Source organism: Eleginops maclovinus, chromosome 12 (assembly GCF_036324505.1).
Source record: "Eleginops maclovinus isolate JMC-PN-2008 ecotype Puerto Natales chromosome 12, JC_Emac_rtc_rv5, whole genome shotgun sequence".
Lineage (NCBI taxonomy): Eukaryota > Metazoa > Chordata > Actinopteri > Perciformes > Eleginopidae > Eleginops > Eleginops maclovinus.
Window position 1 is genome coordinate 4,537,186 of NC_086360.1, and position 22,536 is coordinate 4,559,721.

At 38.7% G+C, this 22,536-nt stretch overlaps 2 protein-coding genes across 5 annotated transcripts in view; one reads left to right on the plus strand and one right to left on the minus strand.

Moving 5' to 3' along the window:
- On the minus strand, window positions 1-13,327 carry LOC134872993 (L-rhamnose-binding lectin SML-like). 3 transcript variants are annotated; one of them, XM_063896376.1, is made up of 7 exons: window positions 13,122-13,327; window positions 4,188-4,252; window positions 3,379-3,414; window positions 3,089-3,139; window positions 2,279-2,420; window positions 847-1,001; window positions 1-263 (listed from the first exon to the last, which is right to left on the minus strand). In XM_063896376.1, the coding sequence occupies exons 2-7, from the start codon at window positions 4,216-4,218 to the stop codon at window positions 235-237; spliced, it is 444 nt and encodes a 147-aa protein (XP_063752446.1). In that variant the 5' UTR covers window positions 4,219-4,252; window positions 13,122-13,327; the 3' UTR covers window positions 1-234. The 3 variants fall into 3 exon arrangements, with proteins under 3 accessions (XP_063752446.1, XP_063752445.1, XP_063752444.1); XM_063896375.1 differs by having other exon boundaries at window positions 4,188-4,402; XM_063896374.1 differs by having other exon boundaries at window positions 4,188-4,402; window positions 13,051-13,327.
- Window positions 8,639-22,536, plus strand: part of LOC134872992 (GTPase IMAP family member 8-like) — a 20,559-nt gene continuing 6,661 nt past the window's right edge. The window contains exons 1-5 of one of the 2 annotated variants that reach the window (XM_063896372.1): window positions 8,639-8,723; window positions 11,412-11,482; window positions 14,541-14,600; window positions 14,831-14,890; window positions 15,445-15,492. In XM_063896372.1, coding sequence (XP_063752442.1) covers window positions 11,467-11,482; window positions 14,541-14,600; window positions 14,831-14,890; window positions 15,445-15,492 — 184 coding nt within the window. In that variant the 5' untranslated portion in view covers window positions 8,639-8,723; window positions 11,412-11,466. The remainder of the gene's footprint in view (window positions 8,724-11,411; window positions 11,483-14,540; window positions 14,601-14,830; window positions 14,891-15,444; window positions 15,493-22,536) is intronic. The other variant, XM_063896373.1, reaches the window with a different exon arrangement.

Genomic DNA, 22,536 nt, shown 5'->3' on the forward strand with positions numbered 1-22,536 from the left:
TAAATACGCTCATACAGTATGTATGTAAGCATTTAGATACATGACCTCAAACACGTGGGCTTGCTTTCAGAAACTGAAGGAAAATTGGATGTTGAGATCTAAATATCAGATTGTTTGCATGAAAGAACAAACAGATGTAACATGACAACTTTTTTTTTCTGTGTCCACTTATTATTCTGATGTTAGAAATGTTAGAAATCATCATAATGTTCTGTTCACGGCATCTGGCAAGCATCAGGCTTCATCCGTAGATTTTTCTTCACCTACAGAGAAAACAGGACCAGTGATAAGTGTAAGAAGACTTTATATTCAAGGGAAATAAACACTGTGGTGCTGAGTCTACAGAGATTTCTGTGTGAAGATGTGGATTAAGTCTCTCCAAGATTAGTTAGTTGTTAGATTTTGAACCTTAAAACCAGAATTCAAAGTCAATAACACAGGAAGATTTGTTTTATAAATAGCAATATCATCAACATAAATAGAAAGTTGATATTCAACACCTCTGTTTGTGGGTTCGAATGCCAGAACAAATAGTAATGGAGATAGAGAGCACATGGTAGTGCAAATGGTTTAAATTCTATATTAAATATGATCATCATTAAAGATTAAACTGCCGGATAGCATATTAAGTAATGAGAGTGAGCTTCATCTCTACCAACACATTTCACATAACTGTATTAGGTTAGTTGAGAGCAATAATATTAACACACTTTTTCAATTGACTTGAATAGTGTGTGTGTGTGTGTGTGTGTGTGTGTGTGTGTGTGTGTGTGTGTGTGTGTGTGTGTGTGTGTGTGTGTGTGTGTGTGTGTGTGTGTGTGTGTGTGTGTGTGTGTGTGTACATACAGTCAGCTTTGGTTGGAGGTGGTGGTGGAGGTGGAGGAGGTGGTGGTGTGGCGCAGGTGTAGGACACCTCCAGGTACCTGGTATCCTCCACACATTCATATTTACTAAACACCAGCTCAGTGACGGGGACCTTACAGGACCTCTTGTTAGCACAGCTGGAGACAGAGAAGCACACACACACACACACACACACACACACACACACACACACACACACACACACACACACACACACACACACAATGTCAATTACATTTTCTGCGGCCTGTGGGGCCATCATTTTTTCACCTATTAATGTCTTAAACTTTACTCTAATTTCCTGCTGTTATTAGTGAACCCATCAACTTGGACTCACCAGTGGTGGAAGAAGTACTCAGATGTATTTATTACAAAAGCAAAATGATACTTAAAGCACCAGAAGTAAAAGTTCTCGTTATGATTAAGGCCCATTTCAGAATAATATATATTAAACTACTGGATTATCGTCAGTGGTGGAAGAAATATTCAGATCCTTTACTTAAGTAAAAGTAGAAATACATTAATGTCAAAGTATTCTTAAGTGAAAGTGCAAAAGTATTATCAAGAGAACATCTACTCAAGGGAGTAGAAATATGGCCTCCATATGTGATATATTATTTAACATATGACAGTATCTCATTATTAATATTGTTGCATCAAGCAGCATTTTAATATTAAAGAATTATTGATGTTAAAAAGTGTTTGTAATATAATTGTACTTTTTTGTACCTTAAACATTTATTCCACTTTAATTTAACCATTTTTAGAGATGCATTACGTTAAATGTTTAACACATGTTTTACACTGAAAAAACTGAAACGCTGACTTTAAATGTATATTATCAACAGATTCCACTTAACTGTATGAGGTCAGTTGAAAGCAAGTTCAAATAAAAAATATGAATCTCTTAATATTTCAACCAACAGAATGTGAAATTTGTTGAAATAATACCTTTAATTAATGTATTAGTGTATAATGCAACATCTTAATCCGAAAGTCATTTAAGCTTAATAAATACTACATTAATGAATAAGCACTGGAGTAAAAGTAGAAAGTAGCATTAAAAAGGAAATACTTAAGTCAAGTACAAGTACTTAAAAATGTTGCTTGAGTTCAGTACTTGATTAAAGGTACTTAGTTACTTTCCACAATTGGGACTCAGCAGGAATACTGTATAACTAGGGCTTATGGCAAATTGCTTTTAATTATAGCTGCTAAAAAAATGATATTGTAAATAAAAAACAAAATCATTTTGATACAAAAAACTGACAGAGGACATATGGAATGAATAGACAAATAGAGTGTCTGTAAGTTCTGGTTTGTCCTGTAATAACCAACAGTGACTCCTCCTGTGGGGCTCTTCTGACCTCAAGTGGACAAATGAATATGTGAATACATGTAGAAAGAGTCTTACAGATCCTCCACCACCATCTCCGACCAGGGGAAGGAGCAGTAGGTGTCCGGGCCGTCGTCTGGTTGGGCTTTTCCCTCCCCGCACCTGGTCCCTACCCCGACCTTATACAGGATGTGATCCAGCTTTATCTTAGCGCCAACATCTGCAGCAGGAGGACAAAGACAATCAAGTGTCACAAAATGATCACCAGGTTCTCCTTTTCCCTTCTACACACACACACTTACTTTGAAGACAGTTATTTTGGTCCCACACTTTTGTCTGGACATAAACATACCAAAAACTATTTGATGGATTGTAATGACATTTTCATATTTCTCAAAGTATGCATTTAGATTAGTTTTATGACTCGTTATCTGGCGACCAGGAGGTCCACATTTTAGAAGGATCATTTTACCGAATACATATTTTAATGACCAAAATAAACAATGGAGCATACTGATATTAGCTTTTAGCTCAAAGTACCACTGTGTTTTAAGAAGTGGAATCCTGAATGTATATTTAATGGATTTCTATCAACAAAGTTGCTGTTCTGGACTCTATGGGTAATACTGTCCTCTGCTGGGAGTCTCATGACATGACATTATTTTATTTTGACTAAATCTGAGGCTTGTTTCTAGGACTTGAACATGATTGCAAGTCATAATATTTCAAAAGTTGTAGTTGTGTAAATGAGGTTTCTTAATCACAAAACAAAAGATTAGTAAAACTTTTGGGAATGAGTTGAATGAGTATCAATAAAGTGTTACATGACTAATTAACTCTTCCCATCAGCTTGGAGTGTGTTGAAGGTGTGTTCCTGTGTTTTCTTACCACATGAGATCTCTGCGGTTTCATTGAGACAGGCGTAGATGACTTCTCCGTCTGTCAAAACACACACAGGTCACAAATCATCATCATCATGATTTCTTGACTATATTCTGCACTTTTTTGGGGTCGGGTTTTGTATCTACGATCAAATATCTCCAGTAAAATGATCAGAGATGTTTAGTTTTTTAGATTTTAAATATCTGTATCTATTCATCTGTTATGAAACTGTAAAAAAAGATAGGACTATAAACTCTTATTTTGAATTCAGTTTGATGTTTCATTGAAAGACTTACCAGCAGCACGAGTGAAATACCAAGCGGCAGCTAGCACTGAAAACACAACACAAGTTTATTTAAGTACAACGCGCCTCTTTTTCAAAACTGTAATTCAGATTATGCATTTAAATAAGCATCATAAAACAGTTTGAAATATAAAACTTTTTTGCACTTGTGACCTTTTGATGTGAAAAAGAAATCTGACAAATGACAGCAGTCTTGAAATATGATGGATAATCTATTAAGGTCTTGAGTGAATTAAAAACATTTCAACATCCATGTAGAGAAAGACAATTGTAAATCAAATTTCATGCAAAAAAACAAAAGTCTTCTCATATACTCTTAGTGTGTATGTATGTATTTTATTTGAATTTGTAAAGTTTAAAAATAAAAGTGAAGCATTCGCCATAAAGTTTAGCCAAAAAAGAAAAAGTAAAGTCATTTTTCAATCAGTCAATTCCTGTTAATGCATCACGCTGTGGGACAACATTATTCAGTAAAATCTATATTTATTTTAAATTTATAATTAACTAACTATGTTTTCCGAGCTTGAAAATCCAAATGATTCCAAATACAGCTCCGGAAAAAGTTAACAGACCACTCCAAATTGTTCTTAAATCTTTATCTCTAGATGTATGGCAGCCATTCCAGTGTCTGTTGAATTACAAAACGGAGACAAATTCTCAGTAGTTTATAGAATACAATAATAAAACAAAGAAAATCATTTAACTCAAATACATACCTATAGGAGGAACATAACTTAGTGAGAATAAATGCAATAAAGAAAGAGACGCTGCATGTTTGAATAAAGCAGAGCGGGTACTCACAGCCGAAGGCGACCAGCCTCAGTGGGACCATGTTTGCGTCTATCAGCTCCTCTCCTGTCTTCCACCTGCAGATAGTCTGAAAGTGAGAGCAGGATCTGGACATCCAGATATTTATGCGTCCGTCCTGACAGCAGACATGCAGACGCCTGTCCCGCCGCTGCAGGCATACAGGGCCTCCTGACCCAGATGCGATGCGCATGTAAAACCCTGCGGAGCTGCAGGAGAGACATCTATAAATCCACAGGCTTCAGGACCTTTAACACTTTAAATCCCAGCTGCACCTCATTCTCCTGCATGGTCCTCATTAGGAAGCTCAAAGCTTAAAAGAAAAACATCTGGATCTGTTATCCGGGGGTGGAAACTGTGCAAGCTAACAGGCACAAATTTACAAAGTGTGCATGTTCTGAGCCCCCTATAGCTCCTTTTATACTAGAACATATACAAGGTGTACATAGGGTGCTTAATCTTTTCTAAAAAACAGACTACAGTGCACAAACACTGACTCCTTTCACCCAAAAACAACTGAGCGTTATTGAGCTAAATCTCACAGAAGCCCAAATGATGAAGGTGGGGAACATGCCAGCCAATCAGAGCTTTGTAGGCAGGATATAAAATGAAGACAGCATCAGCTTTTAGTCGAAAAATAAGGACATAATGTGTGGATGAGTGTGGACATGGTGTTTGCAGCTGTACAGGATGTTGTCAGGCAAGTCAGAGAAATAACAACTCTTGAATCAACAAGCACACTTGGATTACATTTAACAGGATTATGTAGACAGGAGAACAAACACATTTAAACACATTTGTTGGGTTTTTAATTCAGCAGGTGAACCTGTATGTTCATTAAATAGTGTGTGTGAGATTAACTGTGTGTGTTAAACTAAAACGGAGCCTTTTCTGTCAGCTCAGATTGTATTCCTGCTTTTTTAAACTAGTATGTGCTCATGTGTGTCAGTGTTGCTGTATAGGCTACTGCCTGAATATGCTTCATGAAAGAGAGCTTTTCAATCTTTTCTGATCCTAAATATCTTAGTTTCTTCTTTTCTAAGGTCACAGTGTTCTGTTGTCTTACATAATACACTTGAATATTAATATTTCTTCTGTCTTGTATGTATTTGCATTGCATTTCATTGACGCTAACTGACATTTATATTTGCATTTGTTGATTAATCTGCTGATTATATTTCTGGTCTGTGATTAATGTCATCCAATTAATGCCAATGCATTTTTTTGATGGCTACCTGGTTCGGAAAGGGATAATTACGGTGCCCGAGAGGAGCCAACGCGCAACAACGACCTGAAACACTGATTATGCATTAGAAGAAACACACTGCACTTTCAAAAACGATGTAAATATAAAACACAAATGTGCTGAAACACACACCGACACACCAAGTAATGTTTATGAAATGATTCTTCCTCTGCATGTGTTTGGCACAGTTGTGTTTTTATATTTGCAGTGTTTTCGAAGCTGCAGCACCTTTCTACTAATGGAAGTGTTTTGGTCCCATTTGCCACAAAAAATGACTTTAGATGGAGGAATTATTTCAAATGAAATGATTATCTAATTCTTATTATGCTACTCCAAGGGTGGCCTGTATATTATGTATGACGGTAGTAGAGCTTGTATTTAAAACACCGTAAAGAACTGTTTCCTTTATTTATTAGCAGGAAAATTATGACTGTGTGTATGATTTGCCTATTTTAAATTGAAGATAGTTATGATTTTAATATGAACACCTAATGTACATATATGGGGATTATTGTAGAGTGTTATTCTCCAATTTAAGCATGAAAAGTCATATAAAATACTGACGTGTCACAACTGTTTTATCAATTACAGGACATTTGCACGGCTTTTCTACTTTAAATTCGGAATACGCAGGGGATTTTAACGAACAGTAAAAAATAGATATATTTTGGGGGAAAAACTCCAAATGCTCACAGATAATTGCTGCTCAGGCCCACCAAGACACCAACCACTCTGAAGATGTCCCTACAGGCATCAGCAGCTTCCTGAAAGAGTCCAGGTGGCGGCCTCAGGCTCAGAAATACCAGAATCCTCAGCAGCTCGGGATCAGGGGGCCAAAGTCACTATCTATCATAACTGACACCAGCTCTCTAACTGACACGCACGTCTCAGGCTTTAATGATCCATGTGGAGGTATGACATTTAAGTTATTGTTTTTACTTATTCCTCTACATTTCTTATTCTGGTATAATATTTGTATTTTCTTTTATTTGTACTGTCTGCACATTTTTACTTATTTAGTTTATCTAAATATTTGTATTACATGTTATTTTATCTTCTATTGCACGTTTTTACTTTAACTTCTTATGTTTATCTTATGTGCAATTTAATATCCCCCTTTAGGTGGATAAAGTTTCCTGAATGTGTTAATGGTTTTGCCCACTTTGGTATCTGCTCAGTTTTTGGTGATCTTGTATATTTTTTATTCTATTTAGTCATGTTTGTTGATATTCAGTTGCAGTTAGAGCTTTAAATATATACAGCTCTGGAAAAAATGAAGAGACCACTTCAGCATTATCATTTTCTCTTGTTTCATTTTTATAGGTATGACTTTGAGCTAAATTATTATTATTGTTTTATTGTATTCTATAAACTACTTTCTCTGTGTAGGAATTCAACAGACACTGGAATGGATGCCATACATGTAGAGATAACGATTTAAGAAACATGTGGAGTGGCATCTTAATTTTTTGGATAAAGATCTGCTCCTGTTCCAGCACCATATAATAAATCTGACCTCTGACTGCAGTCTGAGTCTGTTCAGGATCTCTCTGACATGTTGGTCCTCTGTCACATAAGTGGTTAATGGCCTGCTTGACCTTCAGGTACATTTATACCGACCAGATCAGTATTTACCTTTAAAAGGTGATGGGTTTTATGTACTGTATGTATGAACACCTTAATGAGGTCTTAATATCTCTGGTAAGTGTTCTCTTCAAAGAGGCCCTATTCTGCTCATTTTCATATTAGTATTTAGTGTCTCTCCTGGGACATGTCTCCATGCTTTAATGATCAAAAAGCTCTTTATGTTTCTCATACTGCCTGTGCTGCAGCACCTCTGTTCACCCTCTGTCTGAAACCAGAGCCCAGTCTGCTCTGATTGGTTAGATGGCCAGTTTTGTTGTGATTGGTCAACCCCTTTGAGATGTTCCAGCCCTTAGCCTATCATGTACAATGTGTTAGAGCACTAGCCAATAGAGCGTGTGTGTCACATTGTGATGTCACTATGTTCCAGAACTAAACAAAGGAATCCAGTGGAGGCGTTTCAGGAAGGGGGGGGAGGGGGAACAACAAATATAATAAGGCCTCTTTAATCGTTTGGTGTGAGTTTCTTGCATAATATAAAGTTTCCTAACAGAGGTGTCTCTAAGAGTCTAGCTGCAGGTCAAAGGTCAGATTTATTGCCTTGGATGAATCATATCCATAAAGCAGCATGAGCAGAGTCTAAATCAAGATTTCATTAAATCATTGGATGATTATTTTATTTTTAACCATTTTCCAAACCATGTGGTTCCTGTTTGTAAATGTTTTCCTTTCCCTCCAACTTTCATTCTTTTGTGAATGCAGTTCACATCTGAATTGATGAAACTTGGTGCAGGTGATCCATAAATTACAGTCAATAATTAACATTCCTTCAGTTTAGAACTATTATTGTTATGGTTATAACCTTGTGTTTCAATCACAGGTGCTCTTTCTATATCGGTGCATAAAGAAAGAAATGAAATCACTTTGATAAAAATAAAAGCAAACATATTTAGCATATTGACTTAATAAAATGAGATTCATACATAACATTTGCCAACAAATATTTCCTTACTACCATATCACTGCAACCAAGTGTGCATCTACTTATGGATGTCAGCTCAACTGAGCTAGCTAACATTACAGCTCAAAAGGACGCCATTATTGTTTAACTGTCACGCTGTAACTAAAATGAGCCTTTCGGCCACGAGAAGGAGATGAGGTACAAAGAAATCCCAAAATGTAGTTTTAGTTTTTGGTTGAACTGTCCCTTTAACCACTCAGACCCAGAAACACTGTTTGATTTATGTTAAGATCTGTATTCGTTTTTGACTAAAACAACAAATGTTTCTCATGTAATAAATGTAGGGAAGTCATTTGTATAAAATAAGAGCATGAATCATACAGACAATACTTTTCAGAAGTTGGACTATGATTGCTTTCCTTTTCATGGATCACTAAACGTACTTGTCATAAATTGACATTACTGTAATAGAACTCTCCTGATAATGACGGCACTAAACGTAATATTGTTTAACTTTGTCCTTTTTGATTTCTCGTAGTACAGGTCGTCTCAGGTGAGGTCAGCTCCCTGCAGGTCTACAGTATTGGAAGAAGAGTCTGTTTCTTATCTACTATAATAAAGTGAGGCTCAAAGTCTTCTCTGTTCACGTTATGCCTCCTCTTTGCACGCAGCTATCTGTTATACTCTGAAGTTTGTACATTTCTTTATTGGAGGGTAAATGACACAGCAACTATTTCTGGTGAGTAGAAACAAGATAACCTTCATACATATCATTTGATTTTGACTTAAAGGTAGCAAAAGACGATCAAATTCAATGTCATCTCAAAAACCGACCACTATGGATATCGTTTTTTGTCTTATCTGGATGATTACAGGTTGAACGTAAAGGAGTATTACGGTATAGAATGTTTAGGAACAGAGAGTACCCTATATTGACGATGCTTTTGAACATGCCAAAATAAATAAAACTGAATATATAGCTCCATGAAAATACAAAGAAACCTTGATTCAAGAACACAACACAACAAAACATACAACTCTGCAGGACACATAATGTATGTTTTGCTTTTATATAATTAGTGTAGTGTTTAGATTTTGAGTTTTATTCTTTGTATACCTTTGTCTCAGTTCACTACACCGCCTCTTGGGTTAACTATGCTGTATGCCTGTAACCAATTAGATCTTTGCTTCGTATTGTTAAAAACAAGTTAATTGCGGATAACTCTACGCCATAAGGAAACACGTCGGCAATGATATTTAATCAAATATAAAGCTCTACAGTCATTGTTGGCTTTATTGGTTTGCCACCATTTCTCTACTTTTGCTTGTTGTTGTTACATTGAGTTATCTACCTGCACGTTGTGGTGATGTGTCTTGAAATTACAGTGCCTTCCAGTTCAACTACAAACCACAGAATACAAAAATAATCTCAGGGGTAATTCATCACATTAGTCTCTGAACTGGAGTTATTGGACCAATTCATTTAACAGATAAGAAAATCAGTGATAAGGACATTACATAACTGTAACTGATGATGACTATAACGACTTAATCATGATGCGTTTTAAAGAAAGCATTTAAAAACATTCTGTCAGTTTATCTGTTTCCTGATTTATTTTGAAAAGTCCCCCTTGCTGTTTTTCTGTCCTGCAACCACCTGTCCTTTGTCCCCTGGTTAGTTCAGTCTGTCTGTTGTTTCCTGGCCTTGCCAACAAATAAAGGTAACTTTCTGATGTGCGTTCCTGTCTCCTACATGAGACATCCCAGAGTGATTTTGTGCAGCTGTTTGTGAATATAAAGCAGGCCAGAAATGCCTTGTCTAATATGGCTAATTATCTCTAAAGTAAAAGTAAATAAAGCAAAAGTTGTTCTAGTGAAAATCTTGCATTGACTCGAAATCGTATTTGCCTAAGGAAGTTATATAATTTTCTAACGTTGTTAAATGTATAGAGGCTCATTATTTGCATCCGTTATCTGAACTGTGTTATTTATAACCACAATGAGTCACTGCTCTTACCTTGACCAAGGAAGATATTTCACATGTATTACCGTTTCTTCAATTGATAACATGTTTGGGGAGAACATTGTTCATTTTCTCAAAACACAAATCACAAAACCACACACCCAAAGTGCAAAACACCTCATATATCCTGCAGAGTTAGACTCCATAAACACTTACCAAAACAAACTTTTGCACCAAATGGCACACACTTGATTTATAGTACAACACACTTTGTCCAACCAGCTTCACACCATTGTACTCAATCAAAAGCACACTCACCTTTCATGGCGTTCTGTATCTATAGAATTCTGCAGATATAGATTGTTACAAATATACTGTTGTTATACTTTTACTTTGATCCAAAACAGATTGGTGCAACATTCATGCACATCATACACTTACAGCTGTGAGAAATGAAGCCTCCGTCAAATACAATAAATGGCAAGGAAAACTTTGAGGAAAAAGAAATGCAAAAACAGAGGAAAGAAAAGTGCTCAGGCTGCATTTTACCACCTGGGTCTGACCACAGCTCCTCATCCACATGCAGAAGCAGCATGCACCTATAGGCCTGACCGTCATACTGCTTCAACCATTATGCTGCAAATAACTCTTCAACTGACTTCAGTTCATCCTCCCCCCTTTCTTCTTGCTGCTATCCATATATCCATGTTGTTGTAAACAGTGTATTCAGTTGAAGACTTATTTGCTGCACAACGGTTGAAACGTTATGACCGTCAGGCCTCTAGCTGCATGCCTCTTCTGCAGGCAGGGAAGAGGAGGATTGTGATGATACTGAAGTGGTGCTGTCCAGGGCTGGAAGCAACACTCAGGCACTTCTTCTCTCAATGTCTAGCCAGGGAAGCTGTTGCCTGTGATGTTGTTGAGGTGCTGTGCGACCCTGCTTGGTTTTTTGGGGGATTTAAAATATAAATATTTTTCCTCAAAGTTTTCTTTCCCGTTAACTGTATCAGATAGTGAGCACATGATTTGTTCACACAACTGTAACTGTATGTGCTGTGCATTAGTTGGGTAGAAAATCACAATGTTCTGTTTCAACAGAATATTTGTGTTCCTGCACATATTTCTGTAGTGCAGAATTCGCTTGATACAGAACAAAGCCCAAGAAGGTGAGTGTGTTTTTGATTGATCACGACAGTGTGTAGTTGGTTGGACTAAAGCTGATAGTATGGATAAACTGTGTGCCATTTGCTGCAAAAGTTTGGTTTTGTTAAGTGGTTGTGTAATTTTAATTCTGCAGGATATATGAGATCTTTTGCACATTGGGTGTGTGGTTTTGTGTTTGGGAAAAGGAGCCCTGTTTTCAAAAACTTGTGTAAGCACTTGTAAAAAACTGTAATAATTCATTTTTGAAATATTATATTGGATAGTTGTCATTGGTGACTTTTATTGTTTTCCTCATAACAGTCGGCAGCTCCTCTGATGGATCGTTCCTCTTGAGGGTTTCCAGCCGACGGACAGTATGGCTGAACAATCCGGTGGGTCAAGTCAAGCTTTGTATCATTATATGTACACACTGAATGCTACACTCAGGGGGCTTGCTTTCATGCATATAGTTTGAAAAGATAACATAGAAATGAACAGTTTATTATGCAGAGAATTCAAATCTTTAAGTTATTTTTTATAAAATATAGTAAGGATCCTTGGAAAGAAAACACTGTGCCTTGTGTGCTGCCAGGGGGCTTTGTAGGGAATGGTGCCGTGCACAGGGACACCTCGGTAGTACTTGGTCGTTCTGGGATTTGAACCAGTCAGTGACGGGCCATGAATGGCTCTGTATACAATGTTAGCCTAGTTCCCTTAGCATTCGCCTATACTGCCTATGCCCAGGGCCGGCCCTGTGCACAGGTAAGGGCTAATGTTGCCCGGGCAATGGCCCGTCTGCCTTTTATGGCAGACCTGCCCCTCTGGAGAGAGCAAGAGTTTTTTAGTTTTTTCTGTCGAATCAACATGATAAGCCCACAATCAGTATTGTATCGTCTCGCTGCGGGAAACACACCTTGTCGGCGCTGTCATCTGCCCCCAGTCACGTGACTTCGTTTACAATCTAGCCCAGGGGTCACCAACATGGTGCCCGCGGGCACCAGGTCGCCCCCAAGGACCACATGAGTCGCCATGCTCCTACTGATAATTGTCAAATGGCTGTGGAAAATACTGGAATTTTCACTTAGACTATGTCCCTGTCTGGGGTTTGGGGGACATAAACAGTAGCCTATTACGTTCTCCTGCCTCAGCAGTACCCAAAAAAACTAATGATTTAATACAATTAATTAAATGCATTGCCAACTGGGGTTATTCAATAAAAAAACTAAAGGACTGGGAGAGGCCAAAGTAACAATAAGTAACAACAGGAGAATACCTATTCTGAGTGGAATGAACTTGACCTACCACAAAGCAAAAGTCAAACACCAGAAATAAATCTCATACTACAAAACGTAGAAGAAATGTCCCCCTCAATTCTGATATTTACAAACTATTTACAATTAAACAAGTAATATTTGGGTATATTATTGCTGTAAGGTGAAACATCCTAACACTTTTAGCTGCAAACACCCAACCGTTTCAAAGTGCAGAAACACTTAGATACTGCCTGCATGACTTTTCTTTCCTTAGCAACCGTTGCCACTAGTAAACAAAACCCAAATTAGCAAATCACGTTTGAAAAGAAATCTGTTGATTGGAACATTATCATATAATTTAGCCTACTTTATGGTAGTTTAAAGAGCTGCTCCAGCCCAAAAACACGATTTGGCTCTCATTTGCCGTAGTTTTAAGTTAATAACCTCAGCTGCACGTTTTCTATCAACACGTTTTCTTTCAACACGTTTTCTTTCTGTCTTAGATTAGTCAGACGCCAGCTAGCTACCTAGCTAGCTTGCTACTGAACCCAATGACGGATGTGTAGCATCCATGGATTTTAAAGCATTTTGAAAGAAATAATAAACGTTGGTCAGATCTATAACATTACAGAAGCAAGTGTGTATCTTGTTTCTAACAGTAACGTTACCCTTACAAGCTCTCGTTAAAAGAATGGAACTTAGCCTACCTTACAATGAAACTCTCCCTGTTTTGTCTGTCAACTCCCTCCAACTTTCTCCGTATTAATTTCAGTCTTACTCATTAGAGCCAATCCTGTTAATCCTGTCGACCACGTCGTTGAAGTTTGCTGAAAGCAAGGCCTTTTCCGAAATCTGACGTTTATGCTGTAATCTCTTTAAACGTTAGCACAGTAAAGCACTAACACGGACACACAGAATACTGTGCAGAGAGTTGGTGGTGATGAACATTGTTATTTGTCAGACCTACTGTCAATCATCTTTACATGAACGCGCAAGGACGCGCACAATTGATTCAAAGCGGTGAAGCGGCGCTTAACGACAACGACTAAAAAGATGAATTGACCAATAAAGAAATTAGATATCGTCCCATTGACCGCCAGCCAAACGCTTAACATCTTGAAGCGGCGCTTAATTGTGTAATGCCACATTTGACCTGTGAGAGCCACTGTTTTACAGCTTACTTTGTCAGTTTGTCTATGCAATACACAGCAGCACAAGCTGATGAATCGTTAAATATAACAGAAACACGTCCACGTGACGTTTTTCGCATTTGTGATTTTTTTTTTATTAAGCATCGCTTCATTTGCTTAAATGGACGGGCCGCCACTGGTTAGAAGCCCTATTTAATCAGTATGTTACAATGGTCAAACTACATCAAAACAGAATTGTTCCCATTTTTCCTTTAATAGTTGCTAACATTAGATGTTTTAATGAGATATGGACTGCAAAACTAAAAATGTCGCTGGTTTTCATTCTAAAAATCAGTTCTGAACTGAACACAGACTGAATAGCACATTAAGCAGTTGGACATAAGAGTCATCTGACTGGCTCCGGCCGTGGCGCAACTGGCTGGGGCACCTGCACTGTACGCCGGCGACCCAGGTTCGATCCCTGACCCGTGGTCCTTTCCGGATCCCACCCTGACTCTCCCTGTCACTCTCCACTGTCCTATCCGATTAAAGGAAAAAAGCCCCCAAAAAATATCTTTAAAAAGGAAGAAAGAAAGAAAGAAAGTCAACTGAGTGTCACTTTCAATGAAAGTGTTGTGTTTCTATTTGAACCGTAAACATTGAAAACAAGTTAGAATTTTGAAAATGTCTTGTGTTTTTCTTCAGGGGGCTTTCCAGTTTAGAGCAATAGCCCCTCGAAATGTCTGTGCACGTCCCTGCTTGCGATGTTTGTGAATTCTTAAAAACAAAACACCACATCATTTGGGGTTAAAATGTGTTGTAACTGCATTACTGAGAATTGTAACGGGTATTATATTGCCCAATTTTCAGAAGTAATGCGTTATATTACTGCGTTATAGCAATATAATATAACGGATATATGAGGTGTTTTGCACCCTGGGTGTGTGTTTTGTGAATTTTGTGTGATTTGAGAAAAAGAGCAATTGAAAAAAAACTGTATTACTGAAATCAACAAGCCTATTTTAAAACATGTGTGAAAGAATGAATACACTTCTGTTTCCTTACAGTGCCAGATAATGAGCAGCCTTTAATGCGACAAGGCAGCAATGACTCCCTGCAACCTCTCAGTAAGTCAAAATGGTTGACTGCCGTTCCCTGTCTCCTACTGCCAATTTCGTTTAACCTCTTTCGTCTCTTGCACTGTTTTCCTGTTTCTTGTTATTCTTGTTTTTCTTTTCTTTCCTGCCAGTTGAGCGAACATGAATAACACGTTTTGTATTCTCCTCAAATATAAAAATGACATTTTGTGTTTGAGGACTGTGAATAAATTAAGGAGTACTTTTCTGTGTCCTAACAGTGTCATATGATGTAGAGCCTTTGAAGCGGCAAGGCAGCAATGCCATGGGACGACCTTTAAGTAAGTTACACTAGATCAGAGTTATTCTTTATGAGATCTAAATCTCCAGATATTGTGTGTATCACCGACAAGCTTTGCAAGATGTAATTGTGCCCCCTTCTAAATAATAAAAAAGCCTCTCTGCTTATTACATGGCTACTTACTTCATCAATCAATCATATGACACAACACATTGATTTGAACATGATATTCTGAATTTCAAAATGATTGTATCGCTTCCGCTGAGAAAAGTAGTCTGTTCCTGTACCGATGGTTCAAACTGCAGCGATATCAACGATTTAAATGACGGCAGCACTGATCCATTCATTATCTGTCAAGTAAAAGTACAGACTGTGCACATTTTCTTCACCAGTCTTTAAACAGTGCCAGTGTACCCATTAGTGACTACTTGCTGCCTGTCTTCTCCTGCTGTTGACTTTTGTGTTGGTTTCAGTCTTTAAACACTGCCATAGTCAATAGGGTCTATTTTCTTACACCTGTCAATATGTTTCTTTATCTTCTTTTCTAAAAACACTTTTAAATAGATGAATGAATAAATGTCTGTGTTGTGACAGTGTCCGGTGATGAGCAGCTTCTGAAGAAACAAGGCGGCAATGACTCCAGTAAGTCAAAATGGATTGAGTCCTAATTATTGTTTTTTCATGAGATCTGAAACAGCAGTAACACATATTTTATGTTGTAGGGGCCACCTGTTAGCTTTGCAGAATGTGACTATACGCCCTACTAAACAATTCCAGTGCTTATTCACTTATAGCTACTTACAAAATAAATTAATTACATGACACAACATATTGATTTAAAAATGGTGGAATTGCCTAAAAGTTGTAAAATCTCAAATCAAAGCATTATTTTCTGCCTCCATTCATTTGACTAAGCCAAAACTGAGTGTGAGTAGGTGGATGGGAGTGGGACTCAAGCGAAACACAAATGCGCATACTTCGATCCCCTGGAAGATCGGGGTATTTTCGTACTTGAGTCAGGCCATTTTGGCTTCATGAGCAACTTTTTTTTCAAAATGTGTTTATTGAAGTTTTTCTCAAGACAAAAAAACAACCCACAATAAAAAACACAACCACTGACTGCAAAATAAAGGAAAGGGAGAAGAGAAAAAAACAAAAACAAAATGATGGAACACACATTGGTACAGAGGATAAAGGGTGATATTATGCCCTCTGGCTTTATGGAGGGGTAGTATCACTTTAGGGCATTGAGAAATTCTGGGCCCTTAACAAAGTCCAAAAAGGAAGTCCACATTTTTTCAAACAGCGTGTATTTTCCTTTCATTGAATATGTTATTGTTTCCATTGCTATAACTTGAACAATGTCCTCTAGCCAGCATTTTGTAGTTGGTCTTTGTGTAGATTTCCAACATTTTGCAATTGTCTGTCTGGCTTGAAGTAGACTGAGGGTAACCATCTTCATGTTGGCTTTGCTGAGGATAATTTCCTGGGGTATAAGTCCCAAAACACACATTTTGGGGCACATGGGAAGATTCACCTCAGAAGAAGTGGAAAGAATATTAATAACTTCTCTCCAAAATTCTTGTAATTTTGTACAGGACCATACACAATGGAAAAGAGTCCCTGTATGTGCATCACATTTAAAACATACATCAGGAATATTACCAAGGAAATGATTCAGGACTACATGAGTGATATATAGCCTCATAACCCACTTATATTGTAAGAGTCTGAGACCTGAATTGTATGTTTGTGCCTGAGAAATGTTACAAAAGGTTAGCCATTCAGGCTCAGTTAATTCTTCCTCTAGGTCAGCACACCAGGCAAGTCTCATGTCATCAGATGACTCCTGTGACCCTGACATTAGAGTCCTATAGAGAATAGAGATAAGTCTTCTCTGGGGCAGGCAAGCTGCCACCTTTTCTATTGCTGACAGATCAGGCAAGGTGAGTTTTTTTTTTGTCTTATAAAGGAAGTTTCTAATTTGAAGGTACATGAAAAAATGTTTAACTGGCAGATCAAAGTTCTGTCTGATATCTTCAAAAGACATAAGAACACCTTCATGAAAAATATCTGATATTTTCCAAATACCTTTGTCTGCCCAAAGTTTGAATCCTCGGTCTTTTTCCCCTGGAGGGAAATAGTTGTTTCTCCAAATGGGTGTGAATTGGGACATTTTAAGGGAAACATTTAGGTATTTATGAACTTCATGCCATACACGGATAGTATTTGAAAGAAATGGATTGCCCGTGGCTTTCCGTAGTTTTGCCAGATCACCAGAGTAAAGATACAAATGTAGAGGTAGGGGAGAAGTTTGCTCTTGCAAAAAGGGCTAATTCCACACGCATGGCAAAAACACGATTCAGCACCTGTCCCCGGGATAACCACCGAACGTTAGAATGGTACAGAAGTACCTCGAATTCAGAGCCCATTTCTTTACACAGCTCACTGAAGATAACGGTGCCTCAGAGCACTATTTCGCACATAGTTCACGCATTCCACTACAATTTTTAATACTTCTGCCAGTTTTGGAGGAAAGGTTTTTGTTGCCAACGCATGCCTGTGCAGAATGCAATGCGTAACAATGATGTGTGGTGCATCGGCTTTCACTAGCGCACCAAAACCAGACTTTCTTCCCAGCATTACTGGAGCTCCGTCCGAACAAACTGCAGAAACCATATCCCACGAAAGATTGTTGTCTCTTAAGAAGTCATCCACAAGTTTCTTCACATCGGTTGCCTTAGTTGTTGTTGTTGTTGTTGTAAGAGGCTTACAAAATAAAAAATCTTCCTTTATCATGTCGTCTTTCACATAGTGCACGAATACAGCAAGCTGGCTTAGATTGGAAACGTCTGTGGTCTCGTCGAGTTGGAGGCTGAATTTTGCCGGGCTTGAAATCAGATCTGCAACTACTTGAGCCAAGATGTCTTTGCTCATGTCCTCTATTCTGTCGCTGATGGTGTCATTTGAAAGAGGATTTTGGGATAACTTAACTTCAGCCGCTTTTCCCAGCATGATATTCGCCATCTTCAACACAGCTGGTTTTATGAGTGTTTCACCAATGGTGTGTGGTTTGCCCTGCTTTGCGATCAGGTAAGCAACTTCGTACGATGCTGTGAGGATCGGTTTGTTGATGGGTACAAAGCCGAGAACAGGCAGAGTAGCCTTTTCATCGAATCTGGCTCTCTTCACCTTGAATTCAGCAAGCGTTGTGTTCTTGTATTCCCCATCTCCATGCTGCTTAAGGAAGTGTTCCCTTAGTTTTGCCGGTGCTAGACTAGAATTGCTCAACTTGGCATGGCAAATCATGCAGTTAGGACGCCGACTCCCATCACGTTCCGTTATACATGTGAATCCATATTGTACTTATTCGTCCGACCACTTTCTTTTTTTGCTCGACATAGTTAGTATGAAGGGATTAAAATATCAAGAAAGAAATCACACGACGTACCATCACGACAGTCACTCGGCTACTGAGTCAAGTCGACTACTGAGCGCATCAAATTCCCTGCAGCACAGATAGGCCAAGAGATGTAGCGTGATCACCTGCAGCCAGTGATGGCCAAGCGGGGCGTGTCATCACGAATCATATGAGTCGGGTGTGTGTCTTGACCTCCGCCGAACCCCTGAGACTGTCTCACCAAACCCCTGGGGTTTGATCGAACCCAGGTTAAGAACCACTGGTCTAAGGAGATTATAGCATGAATAATATTTACTACTCTGTGAATGTTATGGAAAGCTTGGCGGCCCTTTATGAACCCGTTTTGGTCTGGAAGTATCAGAATAGGGAGATGGTTTTCAAGACGTTTTGCTAGCACTTTTGGAATGATCTTAGCATCGGAGTTTATTAATGAAATTGGATGATAAGATCCACAATTTGAGTGGGGTTTATCAGGTTTTAAAATTAAAAAAGAGTCTCTGATGTATAAAGGTTCATATAATCATTTTGAAAAGCTTCATTAATTTTGATTGGGTCAGTTTCAATCTCTGTAATAGCCCTTTCATTCTGTAGGGTTTTAATGCGCCATGCTAATAATTTTCCAGCAGTAAGATCTTTACATTTAGCCCTTATTTCGGAGAGCCTCTGTATATTCTCTGGTAAATTATTCACGGAGATCTCCCTTTCCATATCTTCAATATCTCGCTCAAGTTCAGTAAAGAGTAAATGCATCTGATTGGCCTTGCTACTTGTATATGAAATCATTTGACCTCTAATATAAGCTCTAAAGGCTTCCCATTTAGTAGAGGTAGATGTTTCATTCTTATTAGAAGCAAAGAAGACATTTTGGGCTAAGTCTCCACACAGTCTGCCCCCGCGTATAGGATCTTAAACAATAGTGCAAAAATAATAGGGCATGATTTGAGATAACAATGCCTCTATAACCACAACCCAATATATTAGCTGTGAGGGACTTAGAAATCAAGAATAATCTATGTGGGACTGTGTTTGGTGTGTGTTGGAGTGGCAAGATTATTCTTGAGTAGTGGGATTTTTGATTCTCCAGATATCACATAGGTGCAGTTCTGACACAAAGTGATTTATCGCCCTGCGGGAATTAGAATGGGAGGTGTCCTTTCTGGTAGACCGGTCTAAGTAGATTAGGGGCACAATTAAAATCTCCCCCCATTATTATTTCACCTCTGAAGGAGGAAACCACCAGAAAGAGATTATTAAAGAATGTAGCATCATCAGTATTGGGCCCATAAACGTTTGCAAAAGTAATTTCTTGGTTCAGTAATGTGCCATTGACCACCACATATCTACCTGAAGGGTCTTGAATATATTTGTGAATCCTAAAAGGGACTGATTTATGGATAAGGGTTATTACTCCTCTAGCCTGTGAAGAGTAACCTGAGGCAAGAACTTGCCCTGGCCATCTCTTCCTTACGCGTATAATCTCATCTAACTGTAAATGAGGTTGTTGTAGAAAAATAACTTTAGCTTGAAGGTGTTTAAGTCTGGTAAGCATTTGCTTAATTTAAACTAATTTTCTTATACCCCTAATATTCCATGAAGTAATAATGAGAAAAGGAGCATTGCTCATAACATAGCCTTAGCGATATTACATAAAGTTATTATATCAGCATCCCTCTGACCAAAGTAAAACAGTGCACCATCAAAACACAGAAGATAATAAAGAGAAAAGAAAACAAGAAACTCTCGAGAACAGCGAGAGAGCTCTCCTAAAACCCCGTGCCCCCTAATTGCACAGACCCCTTTCACCCTTATGCACATAATTGAAGGACTGGAACACCTACGCCGTTTCTCAATGACGGAGCAGATACAAAACATTGATCAATAAAAAAATAAACCCATGCCTGGCAGAATTAAATATGTGAAAAAACCCTATAGTCTACTGGCCCATTGCGTCATAACCAAACTAAATGACCGCATTATAGGATGAAACAGCAATGTTTACCAATCTAAGACATGACCGAAATTATTCATTAAAATAGTTGGAATCATTTTTTGGAATGGATGCTAAGATAGCAAGACTCACTCTTCTGCTTCAATCTTTTGGATGAATGCCTCTGCATCGGCTGGGTTGAAAAAATTGAGCGTTTTACCATTATGGAAGATTCTCATTTTAGCTGGGAATTGTAAACCAAACTCAATCTGATGGCTGTGTAATCGGGATTTCACTCCATCGAACAATCTCTTCCGTTGCTGGATCTCTGCTGAAAGGTCGGAGAAAAACATCAGTCGGGTCCCTTCGAATTCCACAGCTTTCTTCTTGCGAGCTGCCTTCATCACCCGGTCTCTGTCCTTCAACCAGCAGAACTTCATGATGATAGCCAGAGGAGTGTTTCGGAGAAGGAGTCAATGGCTTCTTTAATGCCATGGTTTGACGATATAACTTCTTGGAGTTGGGCAGAAAAGTCTTGCCTAAGAGCCTGAAAAGCTGCTAATATCCTTTCTGTAGCATCAGAAGTTTCCGTTTCTCCTTGTGACTCAGACTCAGCCTCTACCTTCTTTTCTTTAACTTTACCGGATTTACTCGATGGCCTTCTCAGTATTTGTTACTATAGAGTATGTCATATACTTTGGACAATTGGCTTAAACTGTTTTCACTTTCAAACGAGTGGGTTTACTTTTACTACTCTTTTATCCAAATATTTTACCGGAGCACATGGGTACTGCGACTTCTCACGTTCACGTCAAAACTGGAACCCCCTTCATGAGCAACAAACAAAAAGAACAAACAGGGCTCTGCCTCCAATTCTTTTTCGGTTAATATTTTGGCTTCCATCGGTCTTCTTCTACCTTCAATAACTCTGTTGTCTAGCTCTTGTTTCTATTGAAAAACTCCCATAGATAAAGGAAATAATGAATAGATCTACATTTGATGCTAAGTAAACTGGATTGAGTCAGAGTTATTTTGGTTTCTCATGAGTTCTTAATCTCCAGTGAAATCATATGTTCTAATCTTTCCAGGATGTGATTATGCCCCCTCTAACCAAATAAAAATCTTAAAATTAAAGCTGCGAGCAGCGATGAGTGGGTCTTCGACGCTCCGCGCAGGTCTGCTGTTGTTTGCACATCACCGCGTCGCAAAGGTGTCTCGAGGACTCGGCCGTTAGCAAACGTGGAAAGTTTCAGGCCGATCTGAGAATGTACATGGGAGTTACAGGTGTAACATAAAAAACACGAGCAATCTGTCGCCATGGTAACCGCTTATGATAACACCCCATAATAGGCCTAGGTGTCTTGAGGACAGCATCGTTATCAAACACATTAAGTTTTGGGCCGTTTGGAGAATGTTCGCTGGAGTTATGAGGAAACCGTGTTTCATGGCGAGCATTGTGTTGCCATGGCAATGGCATACAATGACACCCCATAATAGACCTAGGTGTCATGGTGTCAGGGTCTGCGTCGTTATCAAACATATGACGTCTGGGGCCGTTTGGAGAATATTCACTTGAGTTTTGAGAAAACCGTGTTTCATGGCGAGCATTGTGTTGCTATGGCAACGGCATACGACGCCAGGTGTCTTGAGGCTTGCATCTTTATGAAACATATTAAGTTTGGTGGCGATCGGACCATGTATATTGGAGTTACGGCGACATCGTGTTTTATGGCGAGGGATGCGTTGCCATGAAAACGCCACATTTTGAAACCTCAGATTTGACGTAAAGCTGTTGAGGGCAGCAGTTTTAACTGCCATCTAAAATCTTGGGTCGTTCTGAGCATGTCATTGGCGTTATGACATAATCTTGTTCCGTGGCGAGGGATCACCTAGCATCGCGCGAGCGCCAACTGTCATGATTTTGGCCCCTTTTTTTGTTTTTTTGCCCGTCGTTTTCCCTGTTTTCTGTGCGTTTTGCAGGGTTGTCGCTCGCTTCGCTTGCAATTACAATAGGATCTTCGCCGACCTCTGGTCTCAGACCCTAATCAAGCTAATCTAATGGTGCGTTCACACCAGTCGGGATCGATTTTTGGGCACATTGTGATTACATGTAAAGTCAATGTAAAAACGCGGATAAACGCTAATTCGCTCCAGCGACGTGAATGACGCAATTGAATGGGGCCGTCAATCGAAAGAGTTCCATTTTTTCAACTAGGGCGTCCAACCTGCGTGACGTGTTCTCATGAAAGCCAATCAGCGTTTGGATTCTCTCTGTCGTCACTAACGTCCGGCCTTTGTTCAGTTGTGAAGATATCTATTGGTTCCTGGTGATATAAGA